The 16,702-nt window shown below is 56.7% G+C and overlaps 6 protein-coding genes across 6 annotated transcripts; 3 read left to right on the top strand and 3 right to left on the bottom strand.

Annotated features, from left to right (window-relative positions):
• Positions 1-1,248: 1,248 nt before the first annotated feature.
• Positions 1,249-1,812, bottom strand: CH63R_06520 (uncharacterized protein; the record flags this gene model as incomplete). Its single annotated transcript, XM_018301495.1, has 2 exons — positions 1,249-1,564; positions 1,790-1,812. The coding sequence occupies 2 exons, from the start codon at positions 1,810-1,812 to the stop codon at positions 1,249-1,251; spliced, it is 339 nt and encodes a 112-aa protein (XP_018159345.1).
• Positions 1,813-2,680: 868 nt separating this feature from the next.
• On the top strand, positions 2,681-3,982 carry CH63R_06519 (Lea domain protein; the record flags this gene model as incomplete). Its single annotated transcript, XM_018301494.1, has 1 exon — positions 2,681-3,982. The coding sequence occupies one exon, from the start codon at positions 2,681-2,683 to the stop codon at positions 3,980-3,982; it is 1,302 nt and encodes a 433-aa protein (XP_018159344.1).
• Positions 3,983-4,944: 962 nt separating this feature from the next.
• CH63R_06518 (LEA domain-containing protein) lies at positions 4,945-9,104 on the top strand (the record flags this gene model as incomplete). The annotated part of the gene is made up of 3 exons (XM_018301493.1): positions 4,945-5,152; positions 5,204-8,742; positions 8,805-9,104. 3 exons carry the CDS (start codon positions 4,945-4,947, stop codon positions 9,102-9,104), a joined length of 4,047 nt encoding a protein of 1,348 aa, XP_018159343.1.
• A 2,026-nt stretch (positions 9,105-11,130) lies between these two features.
• Positions 11,131-11,391, top strand: CH63R_06517 (uncharacterized protein; the record flags this gene model as incomplete). Its single annotated transcript, XM_018301492.1, has 2 exons — positions 11,131-11,259; positions 11,323-11,391. 2 exons carry the CDS (start codon positions 11,131-11,133, stop codon positions 11,389-11,391), a joined length of 198 nt encoding a protein of 65 aa, XP_018159342.1.
• Positions 11,392-12,083: 692 nt separating this feature from the next.
• Positions 12,084-13,031, bottom strand: CH63R_06516 (RNA recognition domain-containing protein; the record flags this gene model as incomplete). The annotated part of the gene is made up of 2 exons (XM_018301491.1): positions 12,084-12,840; positions 12,952-13,031. 2 exons carry the CDS (start codon positions 13,029-13,031, stop codon positions 12,084-12,086), a joined length of 837 nt encoding a protein of 278 aa, XP_018159341.1.
• Positions 13,032-14,975: 1,944 nt separating this feature from the next.
• Positions 14,976-16,615, bottom strand: CH63R_06515 (Major facilitator superfamily transporter; the record flags this gene model as incomplete). The annotated part of the gene is made up of 3 exons (XM_018301490.1): positions 14,976-15,594; positions 15,668-16,377; positions 16,469-16,615. 3 exons carry the CDS (start codon positions 16,613-16,615, stop codon positions 14,976-14,978), a joined length of 1,476 nt encoding a protein of 491 aa, XP_018159340.1.
• Between the last annotated feature and the right edge of the window lie 87 nt (positions 16,616-16,702).

The raw sequence follows: 16,702 nt of genomic DNA, 5'->3' as shown, positions 1-16,702 counted from the left end.
TATTTGGTCGACCACTTGTCGGTTTCACACCACCCTGCACCGACGGTGCCGTTAATCCCTAGTTAGGGACGGGGACGGGGGACCGGGGGGGGCGAACCTCCAATGTGACGGCGGGACCGAGAGGTTAGGTAGTTAGTTTACTTAGCGTCATCGGAACCCGCCAGCAGGCAGGTCGACAACTATTGGAACGGGGAGATGGGGCAGCGGTTACTCGCCGATGGAGCGAGTGAAGGTGAGTGAGTGGCTGGACGCACGCATTCCCGCTTCGCGCTTGACCTCTGAAAAGGACGGCGTCCGAGACTACTGCGGGAAAAGCGTAGCTGTGCCTTGCTTTCCATGCTTTCGTCTCTTTGGCGCTTGGCCTAGTGTCAAACCTCCTCTCTTCTTCAGCCTTCAAGCTTCCAGGTTCGTTCGCCGCCAGGAGAAGAGGGTCGAGACTCTTGCGAAAGACAGTGCCTTCAAAATCCATACCTGCTGACGGGATCATGTCGGCGTCCTGACTTCATCCCGCGTCGTCAAAGAGACCTCTTTCTCGCCGGGACACCCAAGGGAGGAAAAGCAACGAACGTCCTGGCTGACTCACTGACTGACTGACTGACGACGACATGACCGTGCCAATGACTGGCGAACAAACGAAACGAAATGGAAAATAATGTCAAGCCACAGGACGTCTTCAACCTTGCTCGTCCATCCAATGTCGACGCGTCGATACCGCCACATGATGCAAAGTAACCCAACCAAGCAGAGTTTTGGAGGTGTGCGTGTGCGTATGCGTGGGTGGGTGGGTGGAACGGGGGGGCAAGTCGTCGTCGTCCTCCTCCTTGGGTTGCCCACCCGCGCCGCCAAATGTAACGGTGGAACGGCCCCCTTTGGTCCTCCACCACCAATGCGACGTCCATGTCACCCCAAATGACAAAGGCAGAAGAATCCACAGTACCGTCTCGACCGTCTGAGAAACGCTACACGCGCAGGGGAACCGTGGCTTGGACGGAGGGCTCTTGCGTCGCATCCCGGCGGAGCATCAGCCACTCACTCGCCTTCTCCTCAGACTGCATCCAGCATCCGTCCCGTCTCGTTGGAAAAAGGATAAAAATAAATAAAATAAAATAAAAATGCCGCCCTGAGGGAGCTTTACCGACTGACCATTCATCCATCGTCAAGCCACCTACCTGCCCCTACCTACCTGCCAACAGACCGTCCCTCCCACGTCGATCGTAGTGCTGCCGTCTCATTTACCATGTTCTAGACTCAGACGGGCATTACGTCTCGCCGCAGCTCATTGCCGTCTCGGGAAGCCATCGAGATCATCATTTGCTCGTCGGTTGGGGCGTGCGTTCCAACCAACCATATGTGCTGTGCTGTGCTGTGCTGTGCTGTGCTAGGCTGGGCTGTGCTGGGCTCTGTCTTTTGGACAGACTGTCGAGAGTCGAGACGTCTCCAAAGTCCAGGTGAAGCTGCTGTTCGGGCATGGCTACCAACCCGAACATCTGATGAAGCTGATTTGGGGCTCTCCCCCTCCGCCCTCTCTTCGCTGAGGTCGGTGTGTCTCGGCCGGGAAACAAGGCTGGCTGTCTGTCAGTCAGTCTCGTGCGTGTCTTTGGCCTTTCCCCAGAGGCCGTGAGCGCCCATTGGTCTCGAAGCTTCGTCGTCGGTTGACCGGTGGATGAAGACCATCTCACGCGGCTCGCCTTTCTTCTTTTTGAGATCAAGCAACTCTTTCGTCGGCTCTGCTCATCTTGCTCTGCCCCTCCCCTCCCTTACCTCTCTCCTCTTGACCAAAAGGACTAACGAGTTTGACGGCTGGCCGTGCATTTCGTCTGTACAGACGTACAGTAGCCCCGGGCGCGTCAGCCTATCCTGGCCCAGCATCACGGCCACGGCCGCCCGCACAGTCATTCTTGTGTTTCGACATGGGAAAACAGGCTTTTTGCCAGACTCTCCCAAGCCTCCAATCTCGGTGCTCAGTTCCTAGTGCTCAGTGTTGTTCCCCCCCCCCAGCGCCATCTCCTCGCTTTTCCCATTCTGCCATCTTCACCACCCACTCCGTCAACGGTCCCTCACTCGCCTGTTTTGCTGCATTCCCTCCCCTGTGGAGACGTTTTGCGCGTGTCCGGATCCCCCGGTGGAGTCCACAGATCTCGGTTCGACAAGTCTTTGATCTCACCATCCTTGCAAAACGGGGGGAGCCCAGCCTGACAGGGACTCAACGTGTGAACCGTCGCCCCGTTCGCCAGCTCTGGAACCTCCAGAGACTCGGACAACCCACACTTGGCCATGGTCGTCGAGTTGACGTCACAGCAACTGGCCCAGCCCCTCCCCCCTTTCCAACCCGCTTCTGCTTCTGCCTTGCAGATCTTGCAGTGACTGCTGCCAGCCTGGCGCAAGCGCAACAACCAGCAAGACTTCCAGCAGTGGCAGCACGCACTCGACAGCACACAGTCCCGTCAAGTCTCCCTTCTCCTCTCGCTCTCTCTCACAGACAAGCTTGACACCGCCCACCCCCCTCCCCCTTCAGAATCAGGCGATCAATCCTCAGGTGGGTGCCCGCTCTCCATTCCTTTCCCTCGGCTGGCCTTCCTGGCCATGCTTTGCTTTACGTCCTCTCTCCTATTCGCCTTGACGACAAGGCCCAGCTGACGCGGATTATGCTCTTCTCCCACAGCAGCACTACCATCCAATGATGACGGCGATCCCTCCCTCTCGGCCGACTCCACTCCAAACTCTCCGCGACGAGCCCGAAGGCCCTGTCTCGAAGCAGCAGCAGCAGCAGCAGCAGCAGCAGCCTGTACAGCAATCCATGCAGAACTCCGTACCTGCGCGTCCGGAACCCTCGTCGCATTCCATGCATCGTACCGAGCCACAGTCTTCGGCCGTAGCCGGCGGCGATCCTGATCTTACCTCTCGCCACGACGAATATGAGGTTGTTGAGGTCGACGACGAGGCGAACGATGGCGGGCTGGAGCAGCAGGCACCCAGAGGCACCTTCTCGAGGCCGCCTCTGCCTCGTCTGAATTCTCAGTCACGAGCACCTCCCTCGCCGGCGCCTCTTCCTGAAACCTCTCCTCGCCAACCTCCCCCTCCTCGAAGCACTAGCAGCAACACAAACACCCCACAGCCCCAAAAGGGCGGGCCTGTTCACCTGCAGGGCTCGCGGGAGATACCCATCCCGATGAGGACATCGTCGACTCAACATCAGAATCAGAATCAGAATCAGAATCAGAATCAGAATGCGCCCAGAGCGCCACCGCCGTCGGCAACCGAGACTGCAGACAATGGCACGGACGAAGCTTCACCCGATGCCCAACCCTCCTCGCAAGGCACCCCCGAGCCCCAGGGGAAGAACGCCCCGATCCAGATACCCAAGGTTACTCCTCTGTCCTCTGGCCTCACGTTACCGCCAAACCTTGCCGAGCTAGCGCAGGGCCTGGACGGTAAGTATGTCGACGAGTTCGGAAACATCCTGGACTGGAACGGTCAGGTACTTGGCCGCGTCGAGGGCGACCTGCCGTCCATGATCGGACGGCCCGTCGCGGTAACGGGCGAGATCTTCAGCGAGGAGGGTGAGGTTGTCGGTTATGTGGCAGAGAACGACACCATCCCCCCCGCGCCTCCGTCACCCAAGCCCATTGAAGGCATGGGGGACGGACTCAAGGTGGATCACATGGGCAACATTCTTGACAAGAACAACAACGTCGTCGGCCACTTTGACGGCGCGCCTTTGGCCAAGTCCCTCCAGCAGACGGGCCAGGCCGGGAACTCGGGGCAGTCTAGCAGTGCCCGTCCTGGGCATGTTCCCGACACGCGGACGAGCTGTCCTCAGTGTACTGCTCACCAGGCCAAGCCGTCTTCGACAACTCCCAGTCCGTCCGAGATCTTCATGGACGTCAAGTCAACCAACGACGGGATTCAGCTCATCATCAAAATACCGACGGTTTTCCACGGTGGTGGGAACCCCAATATCCATATAGGAACCGGGTCATGATCTCAAACGGGTATTTGCGCAATTTTGGACGGAGCGGTTGGGTATTTGGGGGGAGTTCTGGAACCGGTTCGATAGAAACTAGCATGCGGCGGCGTTCAGACGGTACTGAGACGGTTGTGAGAGGCTAGGATGCGAATTGTAGCTAAAAGTTCCCATGAACACCAAATTCGGCAACCAAACGGTTTGCTCAACTCTTGGCTCCAAGACCCCCCCGTCCCGTGAGGCTGAAAGGGGCAAGGGAGAGATGAGGTCGAGCGGCATGCGGCATGCCGTCCGTTAGCTCGCGGGCGCATGGACGACGTGATGGTTAATTCGTGAACTCTTTGAGAGAGCGTGGCGAATAGCACTTCGTTTTTCATGTTTCGAAGAGCGTCATGACGTCTGATGCGCATGAGAGTCCAGTCCGGTCCAGCCCAGCCCTCATGAGCTTCGCAACCCGCATTTCAAAAAGAAAGGGTGTTGGAGCGACTGGTGAGGGGCGTCGACTGTGGAGGAACTGACGAATGAATGATGCAGGGCAGGGAGGCCCCTTGGAAACACTAGCCACACCATATGGCCGTCTCCAAGAAAGATGGACGGCGATCGATCCGAAAGCCAATGGCAGTTCCCCAGGTCGGTTAGTTGTCACACCATTCCCCAAGGTGCATATTTCTTCTGCAAAGACCAGTTGCGTCATGACAGCTGGGATCCAGCCCTTCACGAGCTCGGACGAGTGTGGCTTTGCGTCATGATGGACGACTGTCTACCTGACCATCCTTCCCCCATGAAGTCACCGTGTGGCGCGAGCAGGGAGGGGAGCTTCAAGGAAGCTCCCCTGAGCTTGAGCTTCCCCCTTTGACGTAAGCTCCAGAAGCAGCCGATGGATGGGGGGGAAACTTGATTTGAGCCCGAGGACTGGAGGTATAAGACGTCTGACCGGCAAGCTGTAATAGCAACTTTTGACTTTTTGACCTCCCAAACCAATGCAATCACCTCATGAACAGCTACATTTTCTAAGATACCCTGTTAGCGCTGAGTACAACGAATTTATATCCCAACACGAACAAGAACTACAAAAGTACCACAACAAGAATAACAAGAACAACAAGAACACCATCATGGTCGGCGCTGCTTCAAAGTCTGGCAGCAGCATGCTCGGTGGACGCGGAAAAGAGGCCGAGCAGAAGTCAAGTGAGTAAAGTCTTGCACGATTTGCGAATGGCTTGGCTAACTCGTCGAAAGCATACTCGGTTGAACAAGACATCCAAGACCATGGCGAAAACCTCGTCGCCGGCGTTATCGGCAAAACCGGCGAGGTGGTAGACGAGACTGGCAAGACTGTCGGCAAAGTTACAGAAGGCGAGGCCGGAGAGCTTGTCGGCAACGTTGTCACCGCGACTGGTGACATCATCGGCAAGGACGGCGGCGTCATCGGCAAGGCTCTTCCCCTTGGCGAGTTGACCGAGGGTGGTGAGAGTAAGGAGGGCGGCGGTGGCTTCAGCATCATGGGTGCCACCAAGGGCGTCAAGGGTATTGTCGACACCGTTGACGGCACCGTTCAGACTGTCAACCGCACATTACCGCTTGTCGGTGACCTGACAAGAGGCATCGGCTTGGGTGAAGGACAAGGCGGCGTCCTCGGCGGCGTTCTTGGTGGTGGCCAAGACGAGAAGGGATCCCAAGGTGGACTTCTCGGCGGTATTACCGGAGCGCTTGGTGGTGGCCAGTCTGAGAAGGGTGGATCGGAACAAAACCCTCTTGGAAGCATTCTTGGAGGTGTTCTCGGCCAGAGCCAGAGCGGCGGCCCTCTCGGTGTCCTCGGAGGCAACGAGCCTTTGGAGCGTGACCAGTCTGTTACCGACAAGGACGAGAAGCTCACAGAGTTGCTTGCCCAACAAAAGTCCGAGGCTGGCGACAAGGCTTCCGTGACCGAGAACGCCAAGCAAAACCTCTTCGAAGTCAACGACACGACTTCAGAGGTTGCACCCATCGACTTGAAGGATGCCGAAAAATCGCAAGCAGACGACGGTAAGCCCACAACTGGCGGCGAAAACACCCAGACAGACACTGAAGATTCCCAAGGCGACAAGACAGATCTGACGGAGCAATCAACCACCGACGGCAAGGACGATTTGCAAGAGGTGGATGCCGAACCCATTGACGAGCAAACCGAGGGTGCTGAGACCGTCAAGGACGATGCGACGGAGAAGGCCGGCACTGTTCCTGACGACATTGCTACCCTCGACGTTCCCGTTTCGCAAATCCCTGACGACCTGAAGAGCGAGCTTCCCGAGGACCTTCAAACAGCCGACATTCCTGTTTCCCAGATCCCATTTGACGCTCAGTCGAAGCTTCCCACCGATTTGGCTTCGAAGCTTCCGTCAAACCTTGGCTCTGCAATCCCTGAAGAGGGCGAAGAGGCTAAGTCTGGCACTGAAACACCCAAGGACACTACTACCGAGGACTGGGCCAATCTGCAGAACCCTGCGAACCAGTCCCAGGTCCCCGAGGATGCTCAAACTGGCGAGTTCCCCAAGACCGAGGGAGCTGAGGATGCGGTCGAGGGTGCTGAGGATACCGCGGAGGACGCAAAGACGGGTGATGTCCCTGACATTGACGTTACCGCTGCTTCCGACTCCGCCCCCAAATCCACAGTCAAGGACGATATCAAGAGTGTTCTGAGCACCGTCCGCTCCGCGATTCCCGAGGACCAGCGTACCGTCACCGTTGCAGGTGACAAACTTCTCCAACCATTTGAGAAGTTCCCCGGTGCCGAAATTGACGATGAGGGCAAGGTCATCTTCGACAACGCCTCTATCGGCCGTATCGCCGAGGGTGACCCCGCAGATCTCGTCGGCATGACCATTGATGCCGAGGGCAATGTCATCAACGAGCGTGGCAGCATTGTTGGCAAGGCCGAACTCAAGTCCGAGGTTGCCGACGAGCTTCTCAAGGACACAATCGACTTTTCTATCCTGAAGGGCGCCAAGGTCAACAAGGCCGGCAACCTCATCAACGACAAAGGTGAGGCTGTCGGTCGCATCGTTTCCGGCATTCTGAAGCACCTTGTCGGCCGCAAGGCTGATGAGCGCGGCGAGATTTGGAACGATGCAGGCAAGGTCATTGGAAAGGCCGAGCCCATCCCCGAGACTGAGCGTGAGGAACTTGCCGAACCCGCCCCCTTCGAAGACTTCCCAGGTGCCACTGTCGAATCCAACGGCCATGTCCTCTACAACGGAGACATTGTCGGGCGTGTCATCGAGGGAGACGCGAAGAAGCTCAAGGGCAAAAAGGTCGACGACGAGGGTGACATTCTCGACAAGAGTGGCAACGCCATCGGCAAAGCTGAACGTTGGGAGCCCGAGTCTGAGCCTGAGCCTGAACCCGAGGCACCGGTTGTTGTCGACAACTCGGCTCTTGCCGGCAAGCGTGTCAACAAGGCTGGCAACGTTGTCGACAAGGACGGCACCATCTATGGCCGCATTGTCGAGGGAGATGTTAAGAAGCTGATTGGCCGCATGTGCGACAAGGAGGGCAATGTTCGCAGCGAGTCGGGCGACATCATCGGCCGCGCTGAGCTCATCCCCGAGAGCGACCGCGAAGGTGCCAAGGAAGGACCTTTCGCGGAGCTTCCTGGTTGCACCGTCGCCAAGGACGGCACCATTGTCACTCCTTCCGGTGACATTGTCGGTCGTCTTGTTCAGGGTGATGCGAAGACACTTTTTGGACGCCCCATCGATGAGGATGGTGACATCCTTGACCGAAACGGCAACCTTCTCGGCAAGGCCGAGCGCTGGGAGCCCGAAGCCGCACCCGAGAGGGAGAAGGGTCCCATGGAAGGGCGAAAGGTCAACCGCAGTGGTGAAGTCGTCGACGCTGATGGCGATGTCATTGGCAAGCTCACCTCGGGCGAGGTCAAGGCATGCGCTGGCAAAATCATCAATGAGGACAACGATGTCGTCGACTCTAAGGGACGCATTGTTGGCCACGTCGAGCTGCTCGAGGACATTCCTGAGCCCAAGGGCCCCTTGGAAGGCAAGACCGTCAACAAGAAGGGAGAGGTTGTCAGCGACTCTGGCGAATTGATCGGCAAGCTCACGACCGGCGACATCAGCGTTTGTGCTGGCAAGAAGATCAACGAGGACAACGATGTTGTCGACTCCAAGGACCGTGTTGTTGGACACGTCACGCTACTTGAGGACCTTCCTGAGAAGAAGGGTCCCATGGAGGGACGCCGCGTCAACCGCCAGGGTGAGGTTGTTGATGAAGATGGAAACGTCATCGGCAAGCTCACCACGGGCGAGGTGTCTATCTGCTCCGGCAAGGAGATCAACAGCGACAACGACGTGATCGACTCCAAGGACCGTGTTGTTGGACACGTTTCCCTGCTCGAGGACATTCCTGAGCCCGAGGTGGAGGAAGAGGAGGTTGAGACGGAAGAGCAGAAGAAGGCTCGTGAGGAGGCCGAGGCTGATGCCAAACTCGCCAGAAGCCTTGGTGGCCTCATCGAGCAGGGACTTGACCGTCTCCGCCCTATCTGCAAGATGATTACGCAGAAGATTGAGGCTGCTGAGCGCAAGCCCAAGGAGGAGCGTGACGAGGAGCAGCTTGTCAAGGACGTCAAGCCTCTTATTGAAGAGGGAGGCAAGATTCTGACCGAGTTGAACGGCAGCGTTCGCGCCTTGGACCCTGATGGTCGCATCCAGCAGAACGCTAAGGCCAAGGCTCAGACTCGTGAGGCCACTCCGGAGGAGCATCATCTGGCCGAGGTTCTCAAGGAGGTAAGTGTTGGATCCTGAGGTATTCCCAGTACGACGTGATCATTTGCTAACCTTTTTCGCAGTTGACTGGTACCATTACCGAGACGGTCGAGGGTGCGAAGCGCAAGATCGAGGACATGCCCCACGCCAAGTCGGAGCTCAACCCTCTGTGGGGTCTGCTCACTGAGCCTCTGTTCCAGATTCTGGCAGCCGTTGGTCTGCTTTTGACCGGTGTCCTCAACCTTGTCGGCCGCCTTCTCAACGGCCTTGGTCTCGGCAAGATTGTCGATGGCCTCCTCGGCACGCTGGGTCTCAACCGCCTTCTCGACGGCCTTGGCCTCGGCAGCTTGACCGCTGCTCTCGGTGGCAAGAAGAAGAAATGAACGATTCTTGACGATTGATATGATTCATTTACGTCGCAGTGTGTCGTTGAACAATGTTTACGGATGTGTTTGATGGATGATGGTAGTTTCCTTTTGGCGAAGTTAGCTTTGCTTGTACGATGGTTTCAAAAATGATGGGAATGGTTTATGTACGTGTATGAGTAGTAGGATTTTGGATTGTTATTTCGGACAATTGAGAACATTGCTTTAAATAATCATGATGGTGATAGTTGAAGTGATTCTGATAATTGTGGTGAACACGGTGGAACTGTCCATGACACACACTATCGTGGCTTGTGGTTGATCAAGGCTTCGTGATTCTCCTCTCTTCCCTCCGGTTTTTCCCTTCAATTTAGCTCCTTCCCCGACAGGCCATGGCAGTGCCGCCAACACAACAGGAACGGCAACTGCAAACAGCCACAAGCGGACAGGTTGCAGGCAGGTGTGACCCTTCCGGCGAATTTCAGGCAGGGACTACCCACCATTGTTGCTGATCGCAATCCATTCCTTCCATGGGTCTCATCATCGCTTCCTCGCTCCTTTCCACAAAGCCGTGAGCCATGTGGCTGCCGTCCCTGCCATCCCTCATGCCGAACGATTTTCGCTTCTCGCACCCCAGGACCAGTTCGCGGTGTCGCGGCAAACCAAGTTGGGATGTGAGACATGACACCGCTTCTGTGCTTATTCCAGCCAGAGCAAACCGCTAAATGGTTGCGTTCAAACTCTCGTCAATATCCGAGTGACACCGCCGGCCCCTGCGAACCTCTTCGGGACGCTGCCCCGCTCCCCAACCCAGAACACCATCCATCTTCCGTCGGCATGCTACTGAACCACGCACGAAACAGGTCGGGGGTATGCCATTTGAATGCCGCTATAAGTGAACGCAACTCCATCCCAAAAGTTCGTTTCATGCTGTGAGATATCAATCTATCCTGGAACACCCTCTGGAATTGGCGGCTGAAAACCTCGCCGGGGCCCGGTTCGCGTCGAGAGAACGCAACTCATCACCGCCGCTCAAGCGAAAAAGGCCACCCTACGGAACGTCGAGGGAAAGAAAAAATTGGCTCGAGATGAAACGCCCTTTTCAGACGAGCCGATTGATGCAAGACTTGTCACCATTGTTCTTCAGTTGCGGTGGGAGCCGATTTTGATTTGCTTTTGAAGCACAAGTCTAATTCAATATTCAACACTTGCTGAGTTGCCTGAAGATCAACTTTCGCTGCCTCTTTCTCATCGATACCTCTCTGTATGCCCCTGTGAAGTTGAAAACGCTGTATTGACCTCGCCGATTCAATGCTACCTTGATCAAGCCCGTCGAAGAAGAAGTCTGGTCAAGCGATGCCCCTCGGCGCCGACAGATGCGGCCGATGGCGCTTGAGAGCAGCCGGGCACCGATGGTCTGCTCCCGTCGCCGAAGCCGAAGGCACTTTGACCCACCCCACCGACCCATTCCACGATAAGCCAAATCATGATAAGATAACCAGAGCTCTTATCGATAAAGATCACCTGTCGATGCATCACACCAGTTCGACCGTCAGCGACCGCACCACTCGAATTTAGGTGACGTCAAAGCACGCCCTGGAGCTCAGAGCACGCCGTATGACGGCATCACCACCACAGACTGATGTCAACCGCCGCAATCAGCGCCCCCCGAACGGCCGCACATCGGTTGAGGCGCGCAGGGTATCCTTTCTGTCCCGCCTTTCAGTGCCTAGGTAGTGTAGACACGCAGCTTTTTGCCCTCCATTGACGCAAGAGCCCCTCCGAACTGAGACCGCCCGCTGCCCCTCCTTTTCGTAGCTCCTGCTCTCTAGTCTCTGCAGGAAGAGCAAGATTTACGGCTGCTGTTCTCGAATCCTGCTAAGCTATTTAACGTGAAGCTCTCTCTGTTCTTGCACCTGCTCCCTTTCTTCTGACTTAACCAAGCCTCAAATCTCCAAGCAGACAACCGTCCCAAATAATCATCCAACCACCAACCACCCAACCCAAAACCACATCCTCCACCACCTCAAAACAACCACACAAAATGCCTGAGGGTCGCCAATCTCCTCCCCCTGAGCGCCAGACTGGCGCCCAGCAGCAAGATCCCCCCGCCTCCGGCAAGGGAACCGACGACGCCTCCAACAAGGACAACGCCAACAAGCAATCTCTCGAGGTTCGTCCCATCCCTTGCCCCTTTCCTGTTGCAATCCAGTGCACATCTAACATTTCTTGACAGTCTCTCTCTTCGAACCCCAAGGGCCCGTTGGACGACAACTTGAAAGAGAAATTCGCCAAGACCCAATAAAGCCAGAACACGATGCTGTTACCGGCTAGCCACCGACACATGAAAACCAAAGGGATTGATACTAATAAGGCGTTGGGGATTCCGTACATGCGATACGAGCCATGAGGAATCAATGAGGGAAAACAAATCACAAGAAGTGATGCTGTACTATACAAACTTAGGAATTCAAAATTCAATGCATTGATGAATCCTGATATGTGTTCTTGGCGTAAATCACATTCCCTTGATAGCATTGGTTTTTGATCAAAACATGTCTTAGTGCTGGTAGGTAACATTGATTCCTGATGAGGAATGATGATGCGACAATAGATACAGATTGAAAGTGCGTACTGCTCAGCCATCTCAAGTATCCTGGATTGTTCGAATTGTCCGGGGCGGAACAAATATTGATGATGATGTTAGGTCAACATGTTTACAAACATGTTGACGATGGTAACCTTGAACATTCTACTTTCCCAACTGAAGTGCCGATAAGAATTCGCCTTTTCTCTACTCAGGCCTGCTTAGAAGTTTTCACAATAGTCACCAAAAGTCAACGTAATACGATGCCAATTGTTTGCATTCGAAATCGTAACTAGCTAGAGTACTCATGGGGAAAACCACTTGCGTAGCAGTCATAAAACGGTCGTGCCTAATCAATCCAGCCAACGCCTGTCCACATAACCTTTTGCGTACCAAACGTCCCCATTATTCTACGACGATGCCTTCTCGTCCGTCGCAGCCGATGGCTTCGACAGGGGAACAGCAGTCGTCGGGTCGGGGTTGGTGGGAGATTGGGTGCCAACGGTCTCGCCAGTGGCGGGAGGCACAGACTTCTCCTTACCAAGGAATCTCTCCAGGCCAGAAGCTTTCAGGGCACTGCCACCATGCTCCTCCTTCTTCAGGTCTGCCAGGCGGCGAGCCTCGGCGTGAATGTCCTGCACCTGTCTCGAGCCCGTCTCGTAGAAGCCGACAATCTTCTTGCCAGTTGGGGAGCTGGTAGCCTTCTCAAAGTACGAGCTCAGGCCGCCAAAAAGGCCCTGGGCCTTGGCGGTAATACCGTAAGACTGGTCCGTAGCCTTGGCGCGGTCGGTTGCGTGGTACTTCTGGTCCAGGCTCTGGAGCGTGCTGAAGAAACGGTTGGAGACACCGTGCTGGCTGTCGAGCTCGATGGCGCGCTGGAGAGCGGCGTCACCGACAACGTAACCCTGGGCGAGGTACTCAGCCAGAATGCGGGAGCGAGGCTTCTCCTCCTGAGTGATATCGTCGGAGTCGCGGCTGGCATTCTCCTTGTGGTGGGGGGCATCGTCAGAGGGGTCGCCGCCAGCGCTGGTGACGGTGATGTGGGAGGTGCCGAGCTGGGTGTTGTTCAACAGGAGAGCCGTCTTAGCAGCCGTCTCCTTCTCAAAGGTGACTGCGGCATCCTTGGTCTCGCCGGCGGGAGTGACCTCAATGTTGGTGATCTTGCCGCTGTGTTACGTGTCAGCAGACGGTCGGGAAAGATGCGGTGAATGCAGGTTCGTGTCATCTGCAGGCCTACCGGCGAGTGGACAGGCGCCAAAGCGGCGGGGATGCACTTACCAGAAGCTGAAGAAGTCCTTGATCTCCTTGTCTTCGGTCGCCGAGGCGATGTTCTTAACGTGAACGGTAGTGTTGGACATGATGGCGATTGGTGTTGTTTGATGAAATCGTGATGTGTTGTTGAAGAGAAGAAGTGTGTATGCGTGTGTGTGTGAGTTGTAGGAGGGAGCTTTGTGAGGGGTAAGTGCGGATGGGTGGATGGGGTATCAAGGGAGCAAATGCACGTCGTCTCGAGTCGGTGTGTGGTTGGAATAGAACAGGAGTAATTAATGGAGGAGGTTGGCTTGTCGTTGGGATCGTGTGGATGATAGTTTTATGTAGTGGAATCAAGATCAGTCACAGTATGGGAATGTAGGAGGAAAGGCAAATGATCAGACGAAGGGTCATGAGGACGCGCTTTACGTTTTTTTCTCTAGGTACCTAGGTAGGCAGGATGGTGGGCGAGAGAAGGGGCGGCCTCCAGCTCACGGTGACGATGCTTGACACCGCCGCAGCAGCAGCAGCAGGGGAGGGAGGAGGGGGGGAGGGAGAACCACCCCTCGACTCCTTGTAACCATTACAGGGCAGCGGCAGGGGGGGGAAGGCGAAAGAAGGCGAGTGCCCAACGTCCCGTCCCCTTTGCTGGGCGTGCAAGACGTGCTGGGCAGGAACGACAGGAGAAGCAGTAGCAGGGGCCCGGAGGAGCCAGTCTAGACTCCAGATCCGGAGCAGCGAGGGCGGCAAGCAAGGAGCAGGGGCCCAAACGAGCTCCGTGCAGCCTTCCGTCACTCGTAGGTCGATGTGGAGCGACGCCTGAGGGGCGACTGCTGAACGTCATCGTCTGCGAATGTGAGGAGCTCGTGCCAGGGGTGGGGGTGGCTGAGCTTCAGCACGAACCATTTAACGCCCCCTTCCACAGAACTACACCTCAGCCACGTACTATGTACCCTCTGTCCATAGCATGGACTGATTTGCCGACCGAGGTACTTTCACATGCATCCTTTGCCCAATTATTATCCAAGATGCTGGAATGCTCCGGAACCATCAGACGACCCCGAAATCCCCTTTTCCTCCCTTGGCCTCGTCCCATCTGTTTCCAGGCCGCTCCTTCTTATCGACACGGGATGACGCTTAACCCCCGGCGCAATTCCAGCGCTGCCACGGCTGCCGTGATGGCGACGCGACACCTGGACGACGTGGCTTGTGGCTGGCACACCTAGTCCATCCACACCTCACTGGTGTGACGCGCTTGTATCGAGCTGATATCACTCAATGACAGGCACCCTGGGCCCGAGGCTTCGCATCCATGAGCACCGCCATAATTGTCGTGTTTTCCCCTCCCGGTCTTGCAAGGGTCCTCAGGTGATGCCCAAACAAACCTCTGCTCGCTGCTGCTCCCGGGTACAGTCTGTGTCCGACCCCGGGACCTGCGAACACGGAGGTTCCGCCGACTCCGTCGGAACCCGGCCTTGGACGTTACTCGGGCTCCGCCGGCCACACGCCTCCGTCTTAGCCAACCTTTCACAATGCCTCCCCATTCTTTGGTGCCGGTCACTGGGGCACGAAAAGGTTAATGGTAAAAGGTGAAAGTCGCTCTTGAGGTCGGCGCGCCCGTGCTTTACCTCGTACAAGTACGTGTTGAACTCGTTCGATACCTTGGCCGCCTTCTCAAAGTGCTCGCCATGGTGCCGGGGATGCGGTTTTCCTTTTTGTGTCACCCTGCAAGCGCCACCGCCGTCTGCAAGGCGTTTCGAATCTGCCGCTCGTTCCAGACCGGCTTGCGTTTTCCCCTCGTCGTCTATATGAACTACAGCGTCGCCACCAGGTTCACGATCTCGCCGCAGTTATACCTGAAGCGCTGTGTGACACCGGGTAGCAGTTGCGCAAGACGATGGCTCCTAAAGGGAGTCAATCACTGAGATGGATGGTGTCAGGTGCGAGGTGCAAGAGGGATGGGGGTTCTAGACAATGTGAGAGACTCTCGATTGGTTGTCCAAGACAAAACCTAACTGCCAAAAACGACCCAGCCCGACGATATAGTTCCTCTACAGGTGGTAGTGGAAGTCCAACTCCCAGTCGCCGGTCTTGACCTTCCTCTTATCCTCCATCTCGCCGCTCGCAATTTTCCTCTTCATCTCGTTGCAGTGGCGGATGTAGAGCCACTTGCCCACCACCAGCAGCTGCGCGACGCCCAGCGCCCCGACGGAGATGGCATTCCCCAGCAGGTACGGCGCCTCGCGGTAGATCTGGCCCGCGACGATGCCCGCGCAGTTGCCGATGGCCTGCTGCATTCCTATGGCCGTGGCGCGGCGGTATTGCGGCGCGACGTTGACGTTGAGCCACGTCAGGTTGAGCCCCGGCCCGTTGTAGACGGCGACAGCGCACAGGAAGGTGCCGAAGAACTTGACACCGCCGCTCGTCGGACAGATGATGAGGATGTAGCCAACGATGCCGGGGATGTTGGCCAGGAAGACGAGCGGCCCGCGAACGAGCATGCGGTCCGACACATAGGCCGCGGACAGGAAGGCGACGGCGCCGAAGAGGAAGACGGGGATGCTGAGGTACTGCGCCTCCATGCTCGTCCGGCCCATGCTGACGATAATGGAGGGCAGGAAGGTGCTGAAGCCGTAGAGCAGGATGTCCTGGCAGAACTGGATGGCACCGCTATTACGAAGGATCAGTATCATATCCTGTGTGCAGGGTTCCATCTGCGCCCGTCTCTGCGCCAACGACATACCTCAGGTAGAGCTTCGGGTCGCGGAGCTCGATCTTGATCTCCTCCCAGCTGAACTCGTCGCTGCCCATGTACTGGGCCCGCTGCGCAGCCCTAACCTTCATCATCCTCTTCTCCTCGTCGGTCAGGAAGTACGCCTCGGACGGGTCGTTGGGCAACCCGAACCAGAGAATCGGGGCGATGAGGATGCTGACAACTCCTTCGATGATGAAAACCCATCTCCATCCGGCGTAGCCAGCGATGCCGTCCATCTTCAGGAGCGCGTACGCGAGCAAGCCCCCAAAGGCGCCCGCGATGGCCGAGCACACGAACAGGTACGACACCCTCTTGGCCTGCTCCTCACGCTTGTACACCATGGTCAGGTACAGGTTCAGGGCCGGGAACAGGCCGGCCTCGCAGGCACCGAGGACGAGGCGCACGGCGTAGAGGCCCTCGATGTTGTGGATGAAGCCTGAGAAGACTGTCGAGAGCGACCAGACGATACACAGGCCTGTCAGGAGGACGCGCGGGGTGATGCGCTTCATCATGATAGTCCAAGGCGGCTCGAAGGCGACGTAGGTCGCGTAGAAAATGGAGATGGCCGTCGAGAACTCCTGCGTCGAGGCACCGATGTCCTCGGGCATGCCGGCGACCCGGACGTTGCCGATGTTGGTGCGGTCGAGGAAGCAGGTGAGGTAGACAACCATGATGATCGGGACAAAGTACGCGTCGAGCTAGTCATCACAAACCCCCAACGGGCAAAGGTCAGCATCTCTTATGGGAGAATACATTGCCAACACTGAAAGGCTGTGAGTATTAACCAACCTTGAGGAGGAGCTTTTGCTCTGCTGCGGCGTCTAGCGATTCTATCGCCAGCGTCCCGTTGTTGGACTCGGCGCGGTCAAAATCGCTCCCGAGTCCCTTTTCCGTGGCGCCGCCCGAGGCATCACCGGGCGTTGTGATCGCGGTCATGGCTGAGTGCGGGTGTCCTTCGTCGCGGTCTCGTGAACCACCTTCAAGGACAGTTTCGTTTAAGTTCAATAACTACCGAGCTCTCAA

This window comes from Colletotrichum higginsianum, chromosome 4 (genome assembly GCF_001672515.1).
Source record: "Colletotrichum higginsianum IMI 349063 chromosome 4, whole genome shotgun sequence".
NCBI lineage: Eukaryota > Fungi > Ascomycota > Sordariomycetes > Glomerellales > Glomerellaceae > Colletotrichum > Colletotrichum higginsianum.
This window is presented reverse-complemented; position numbering and strand designations above follow the sequence as displayed.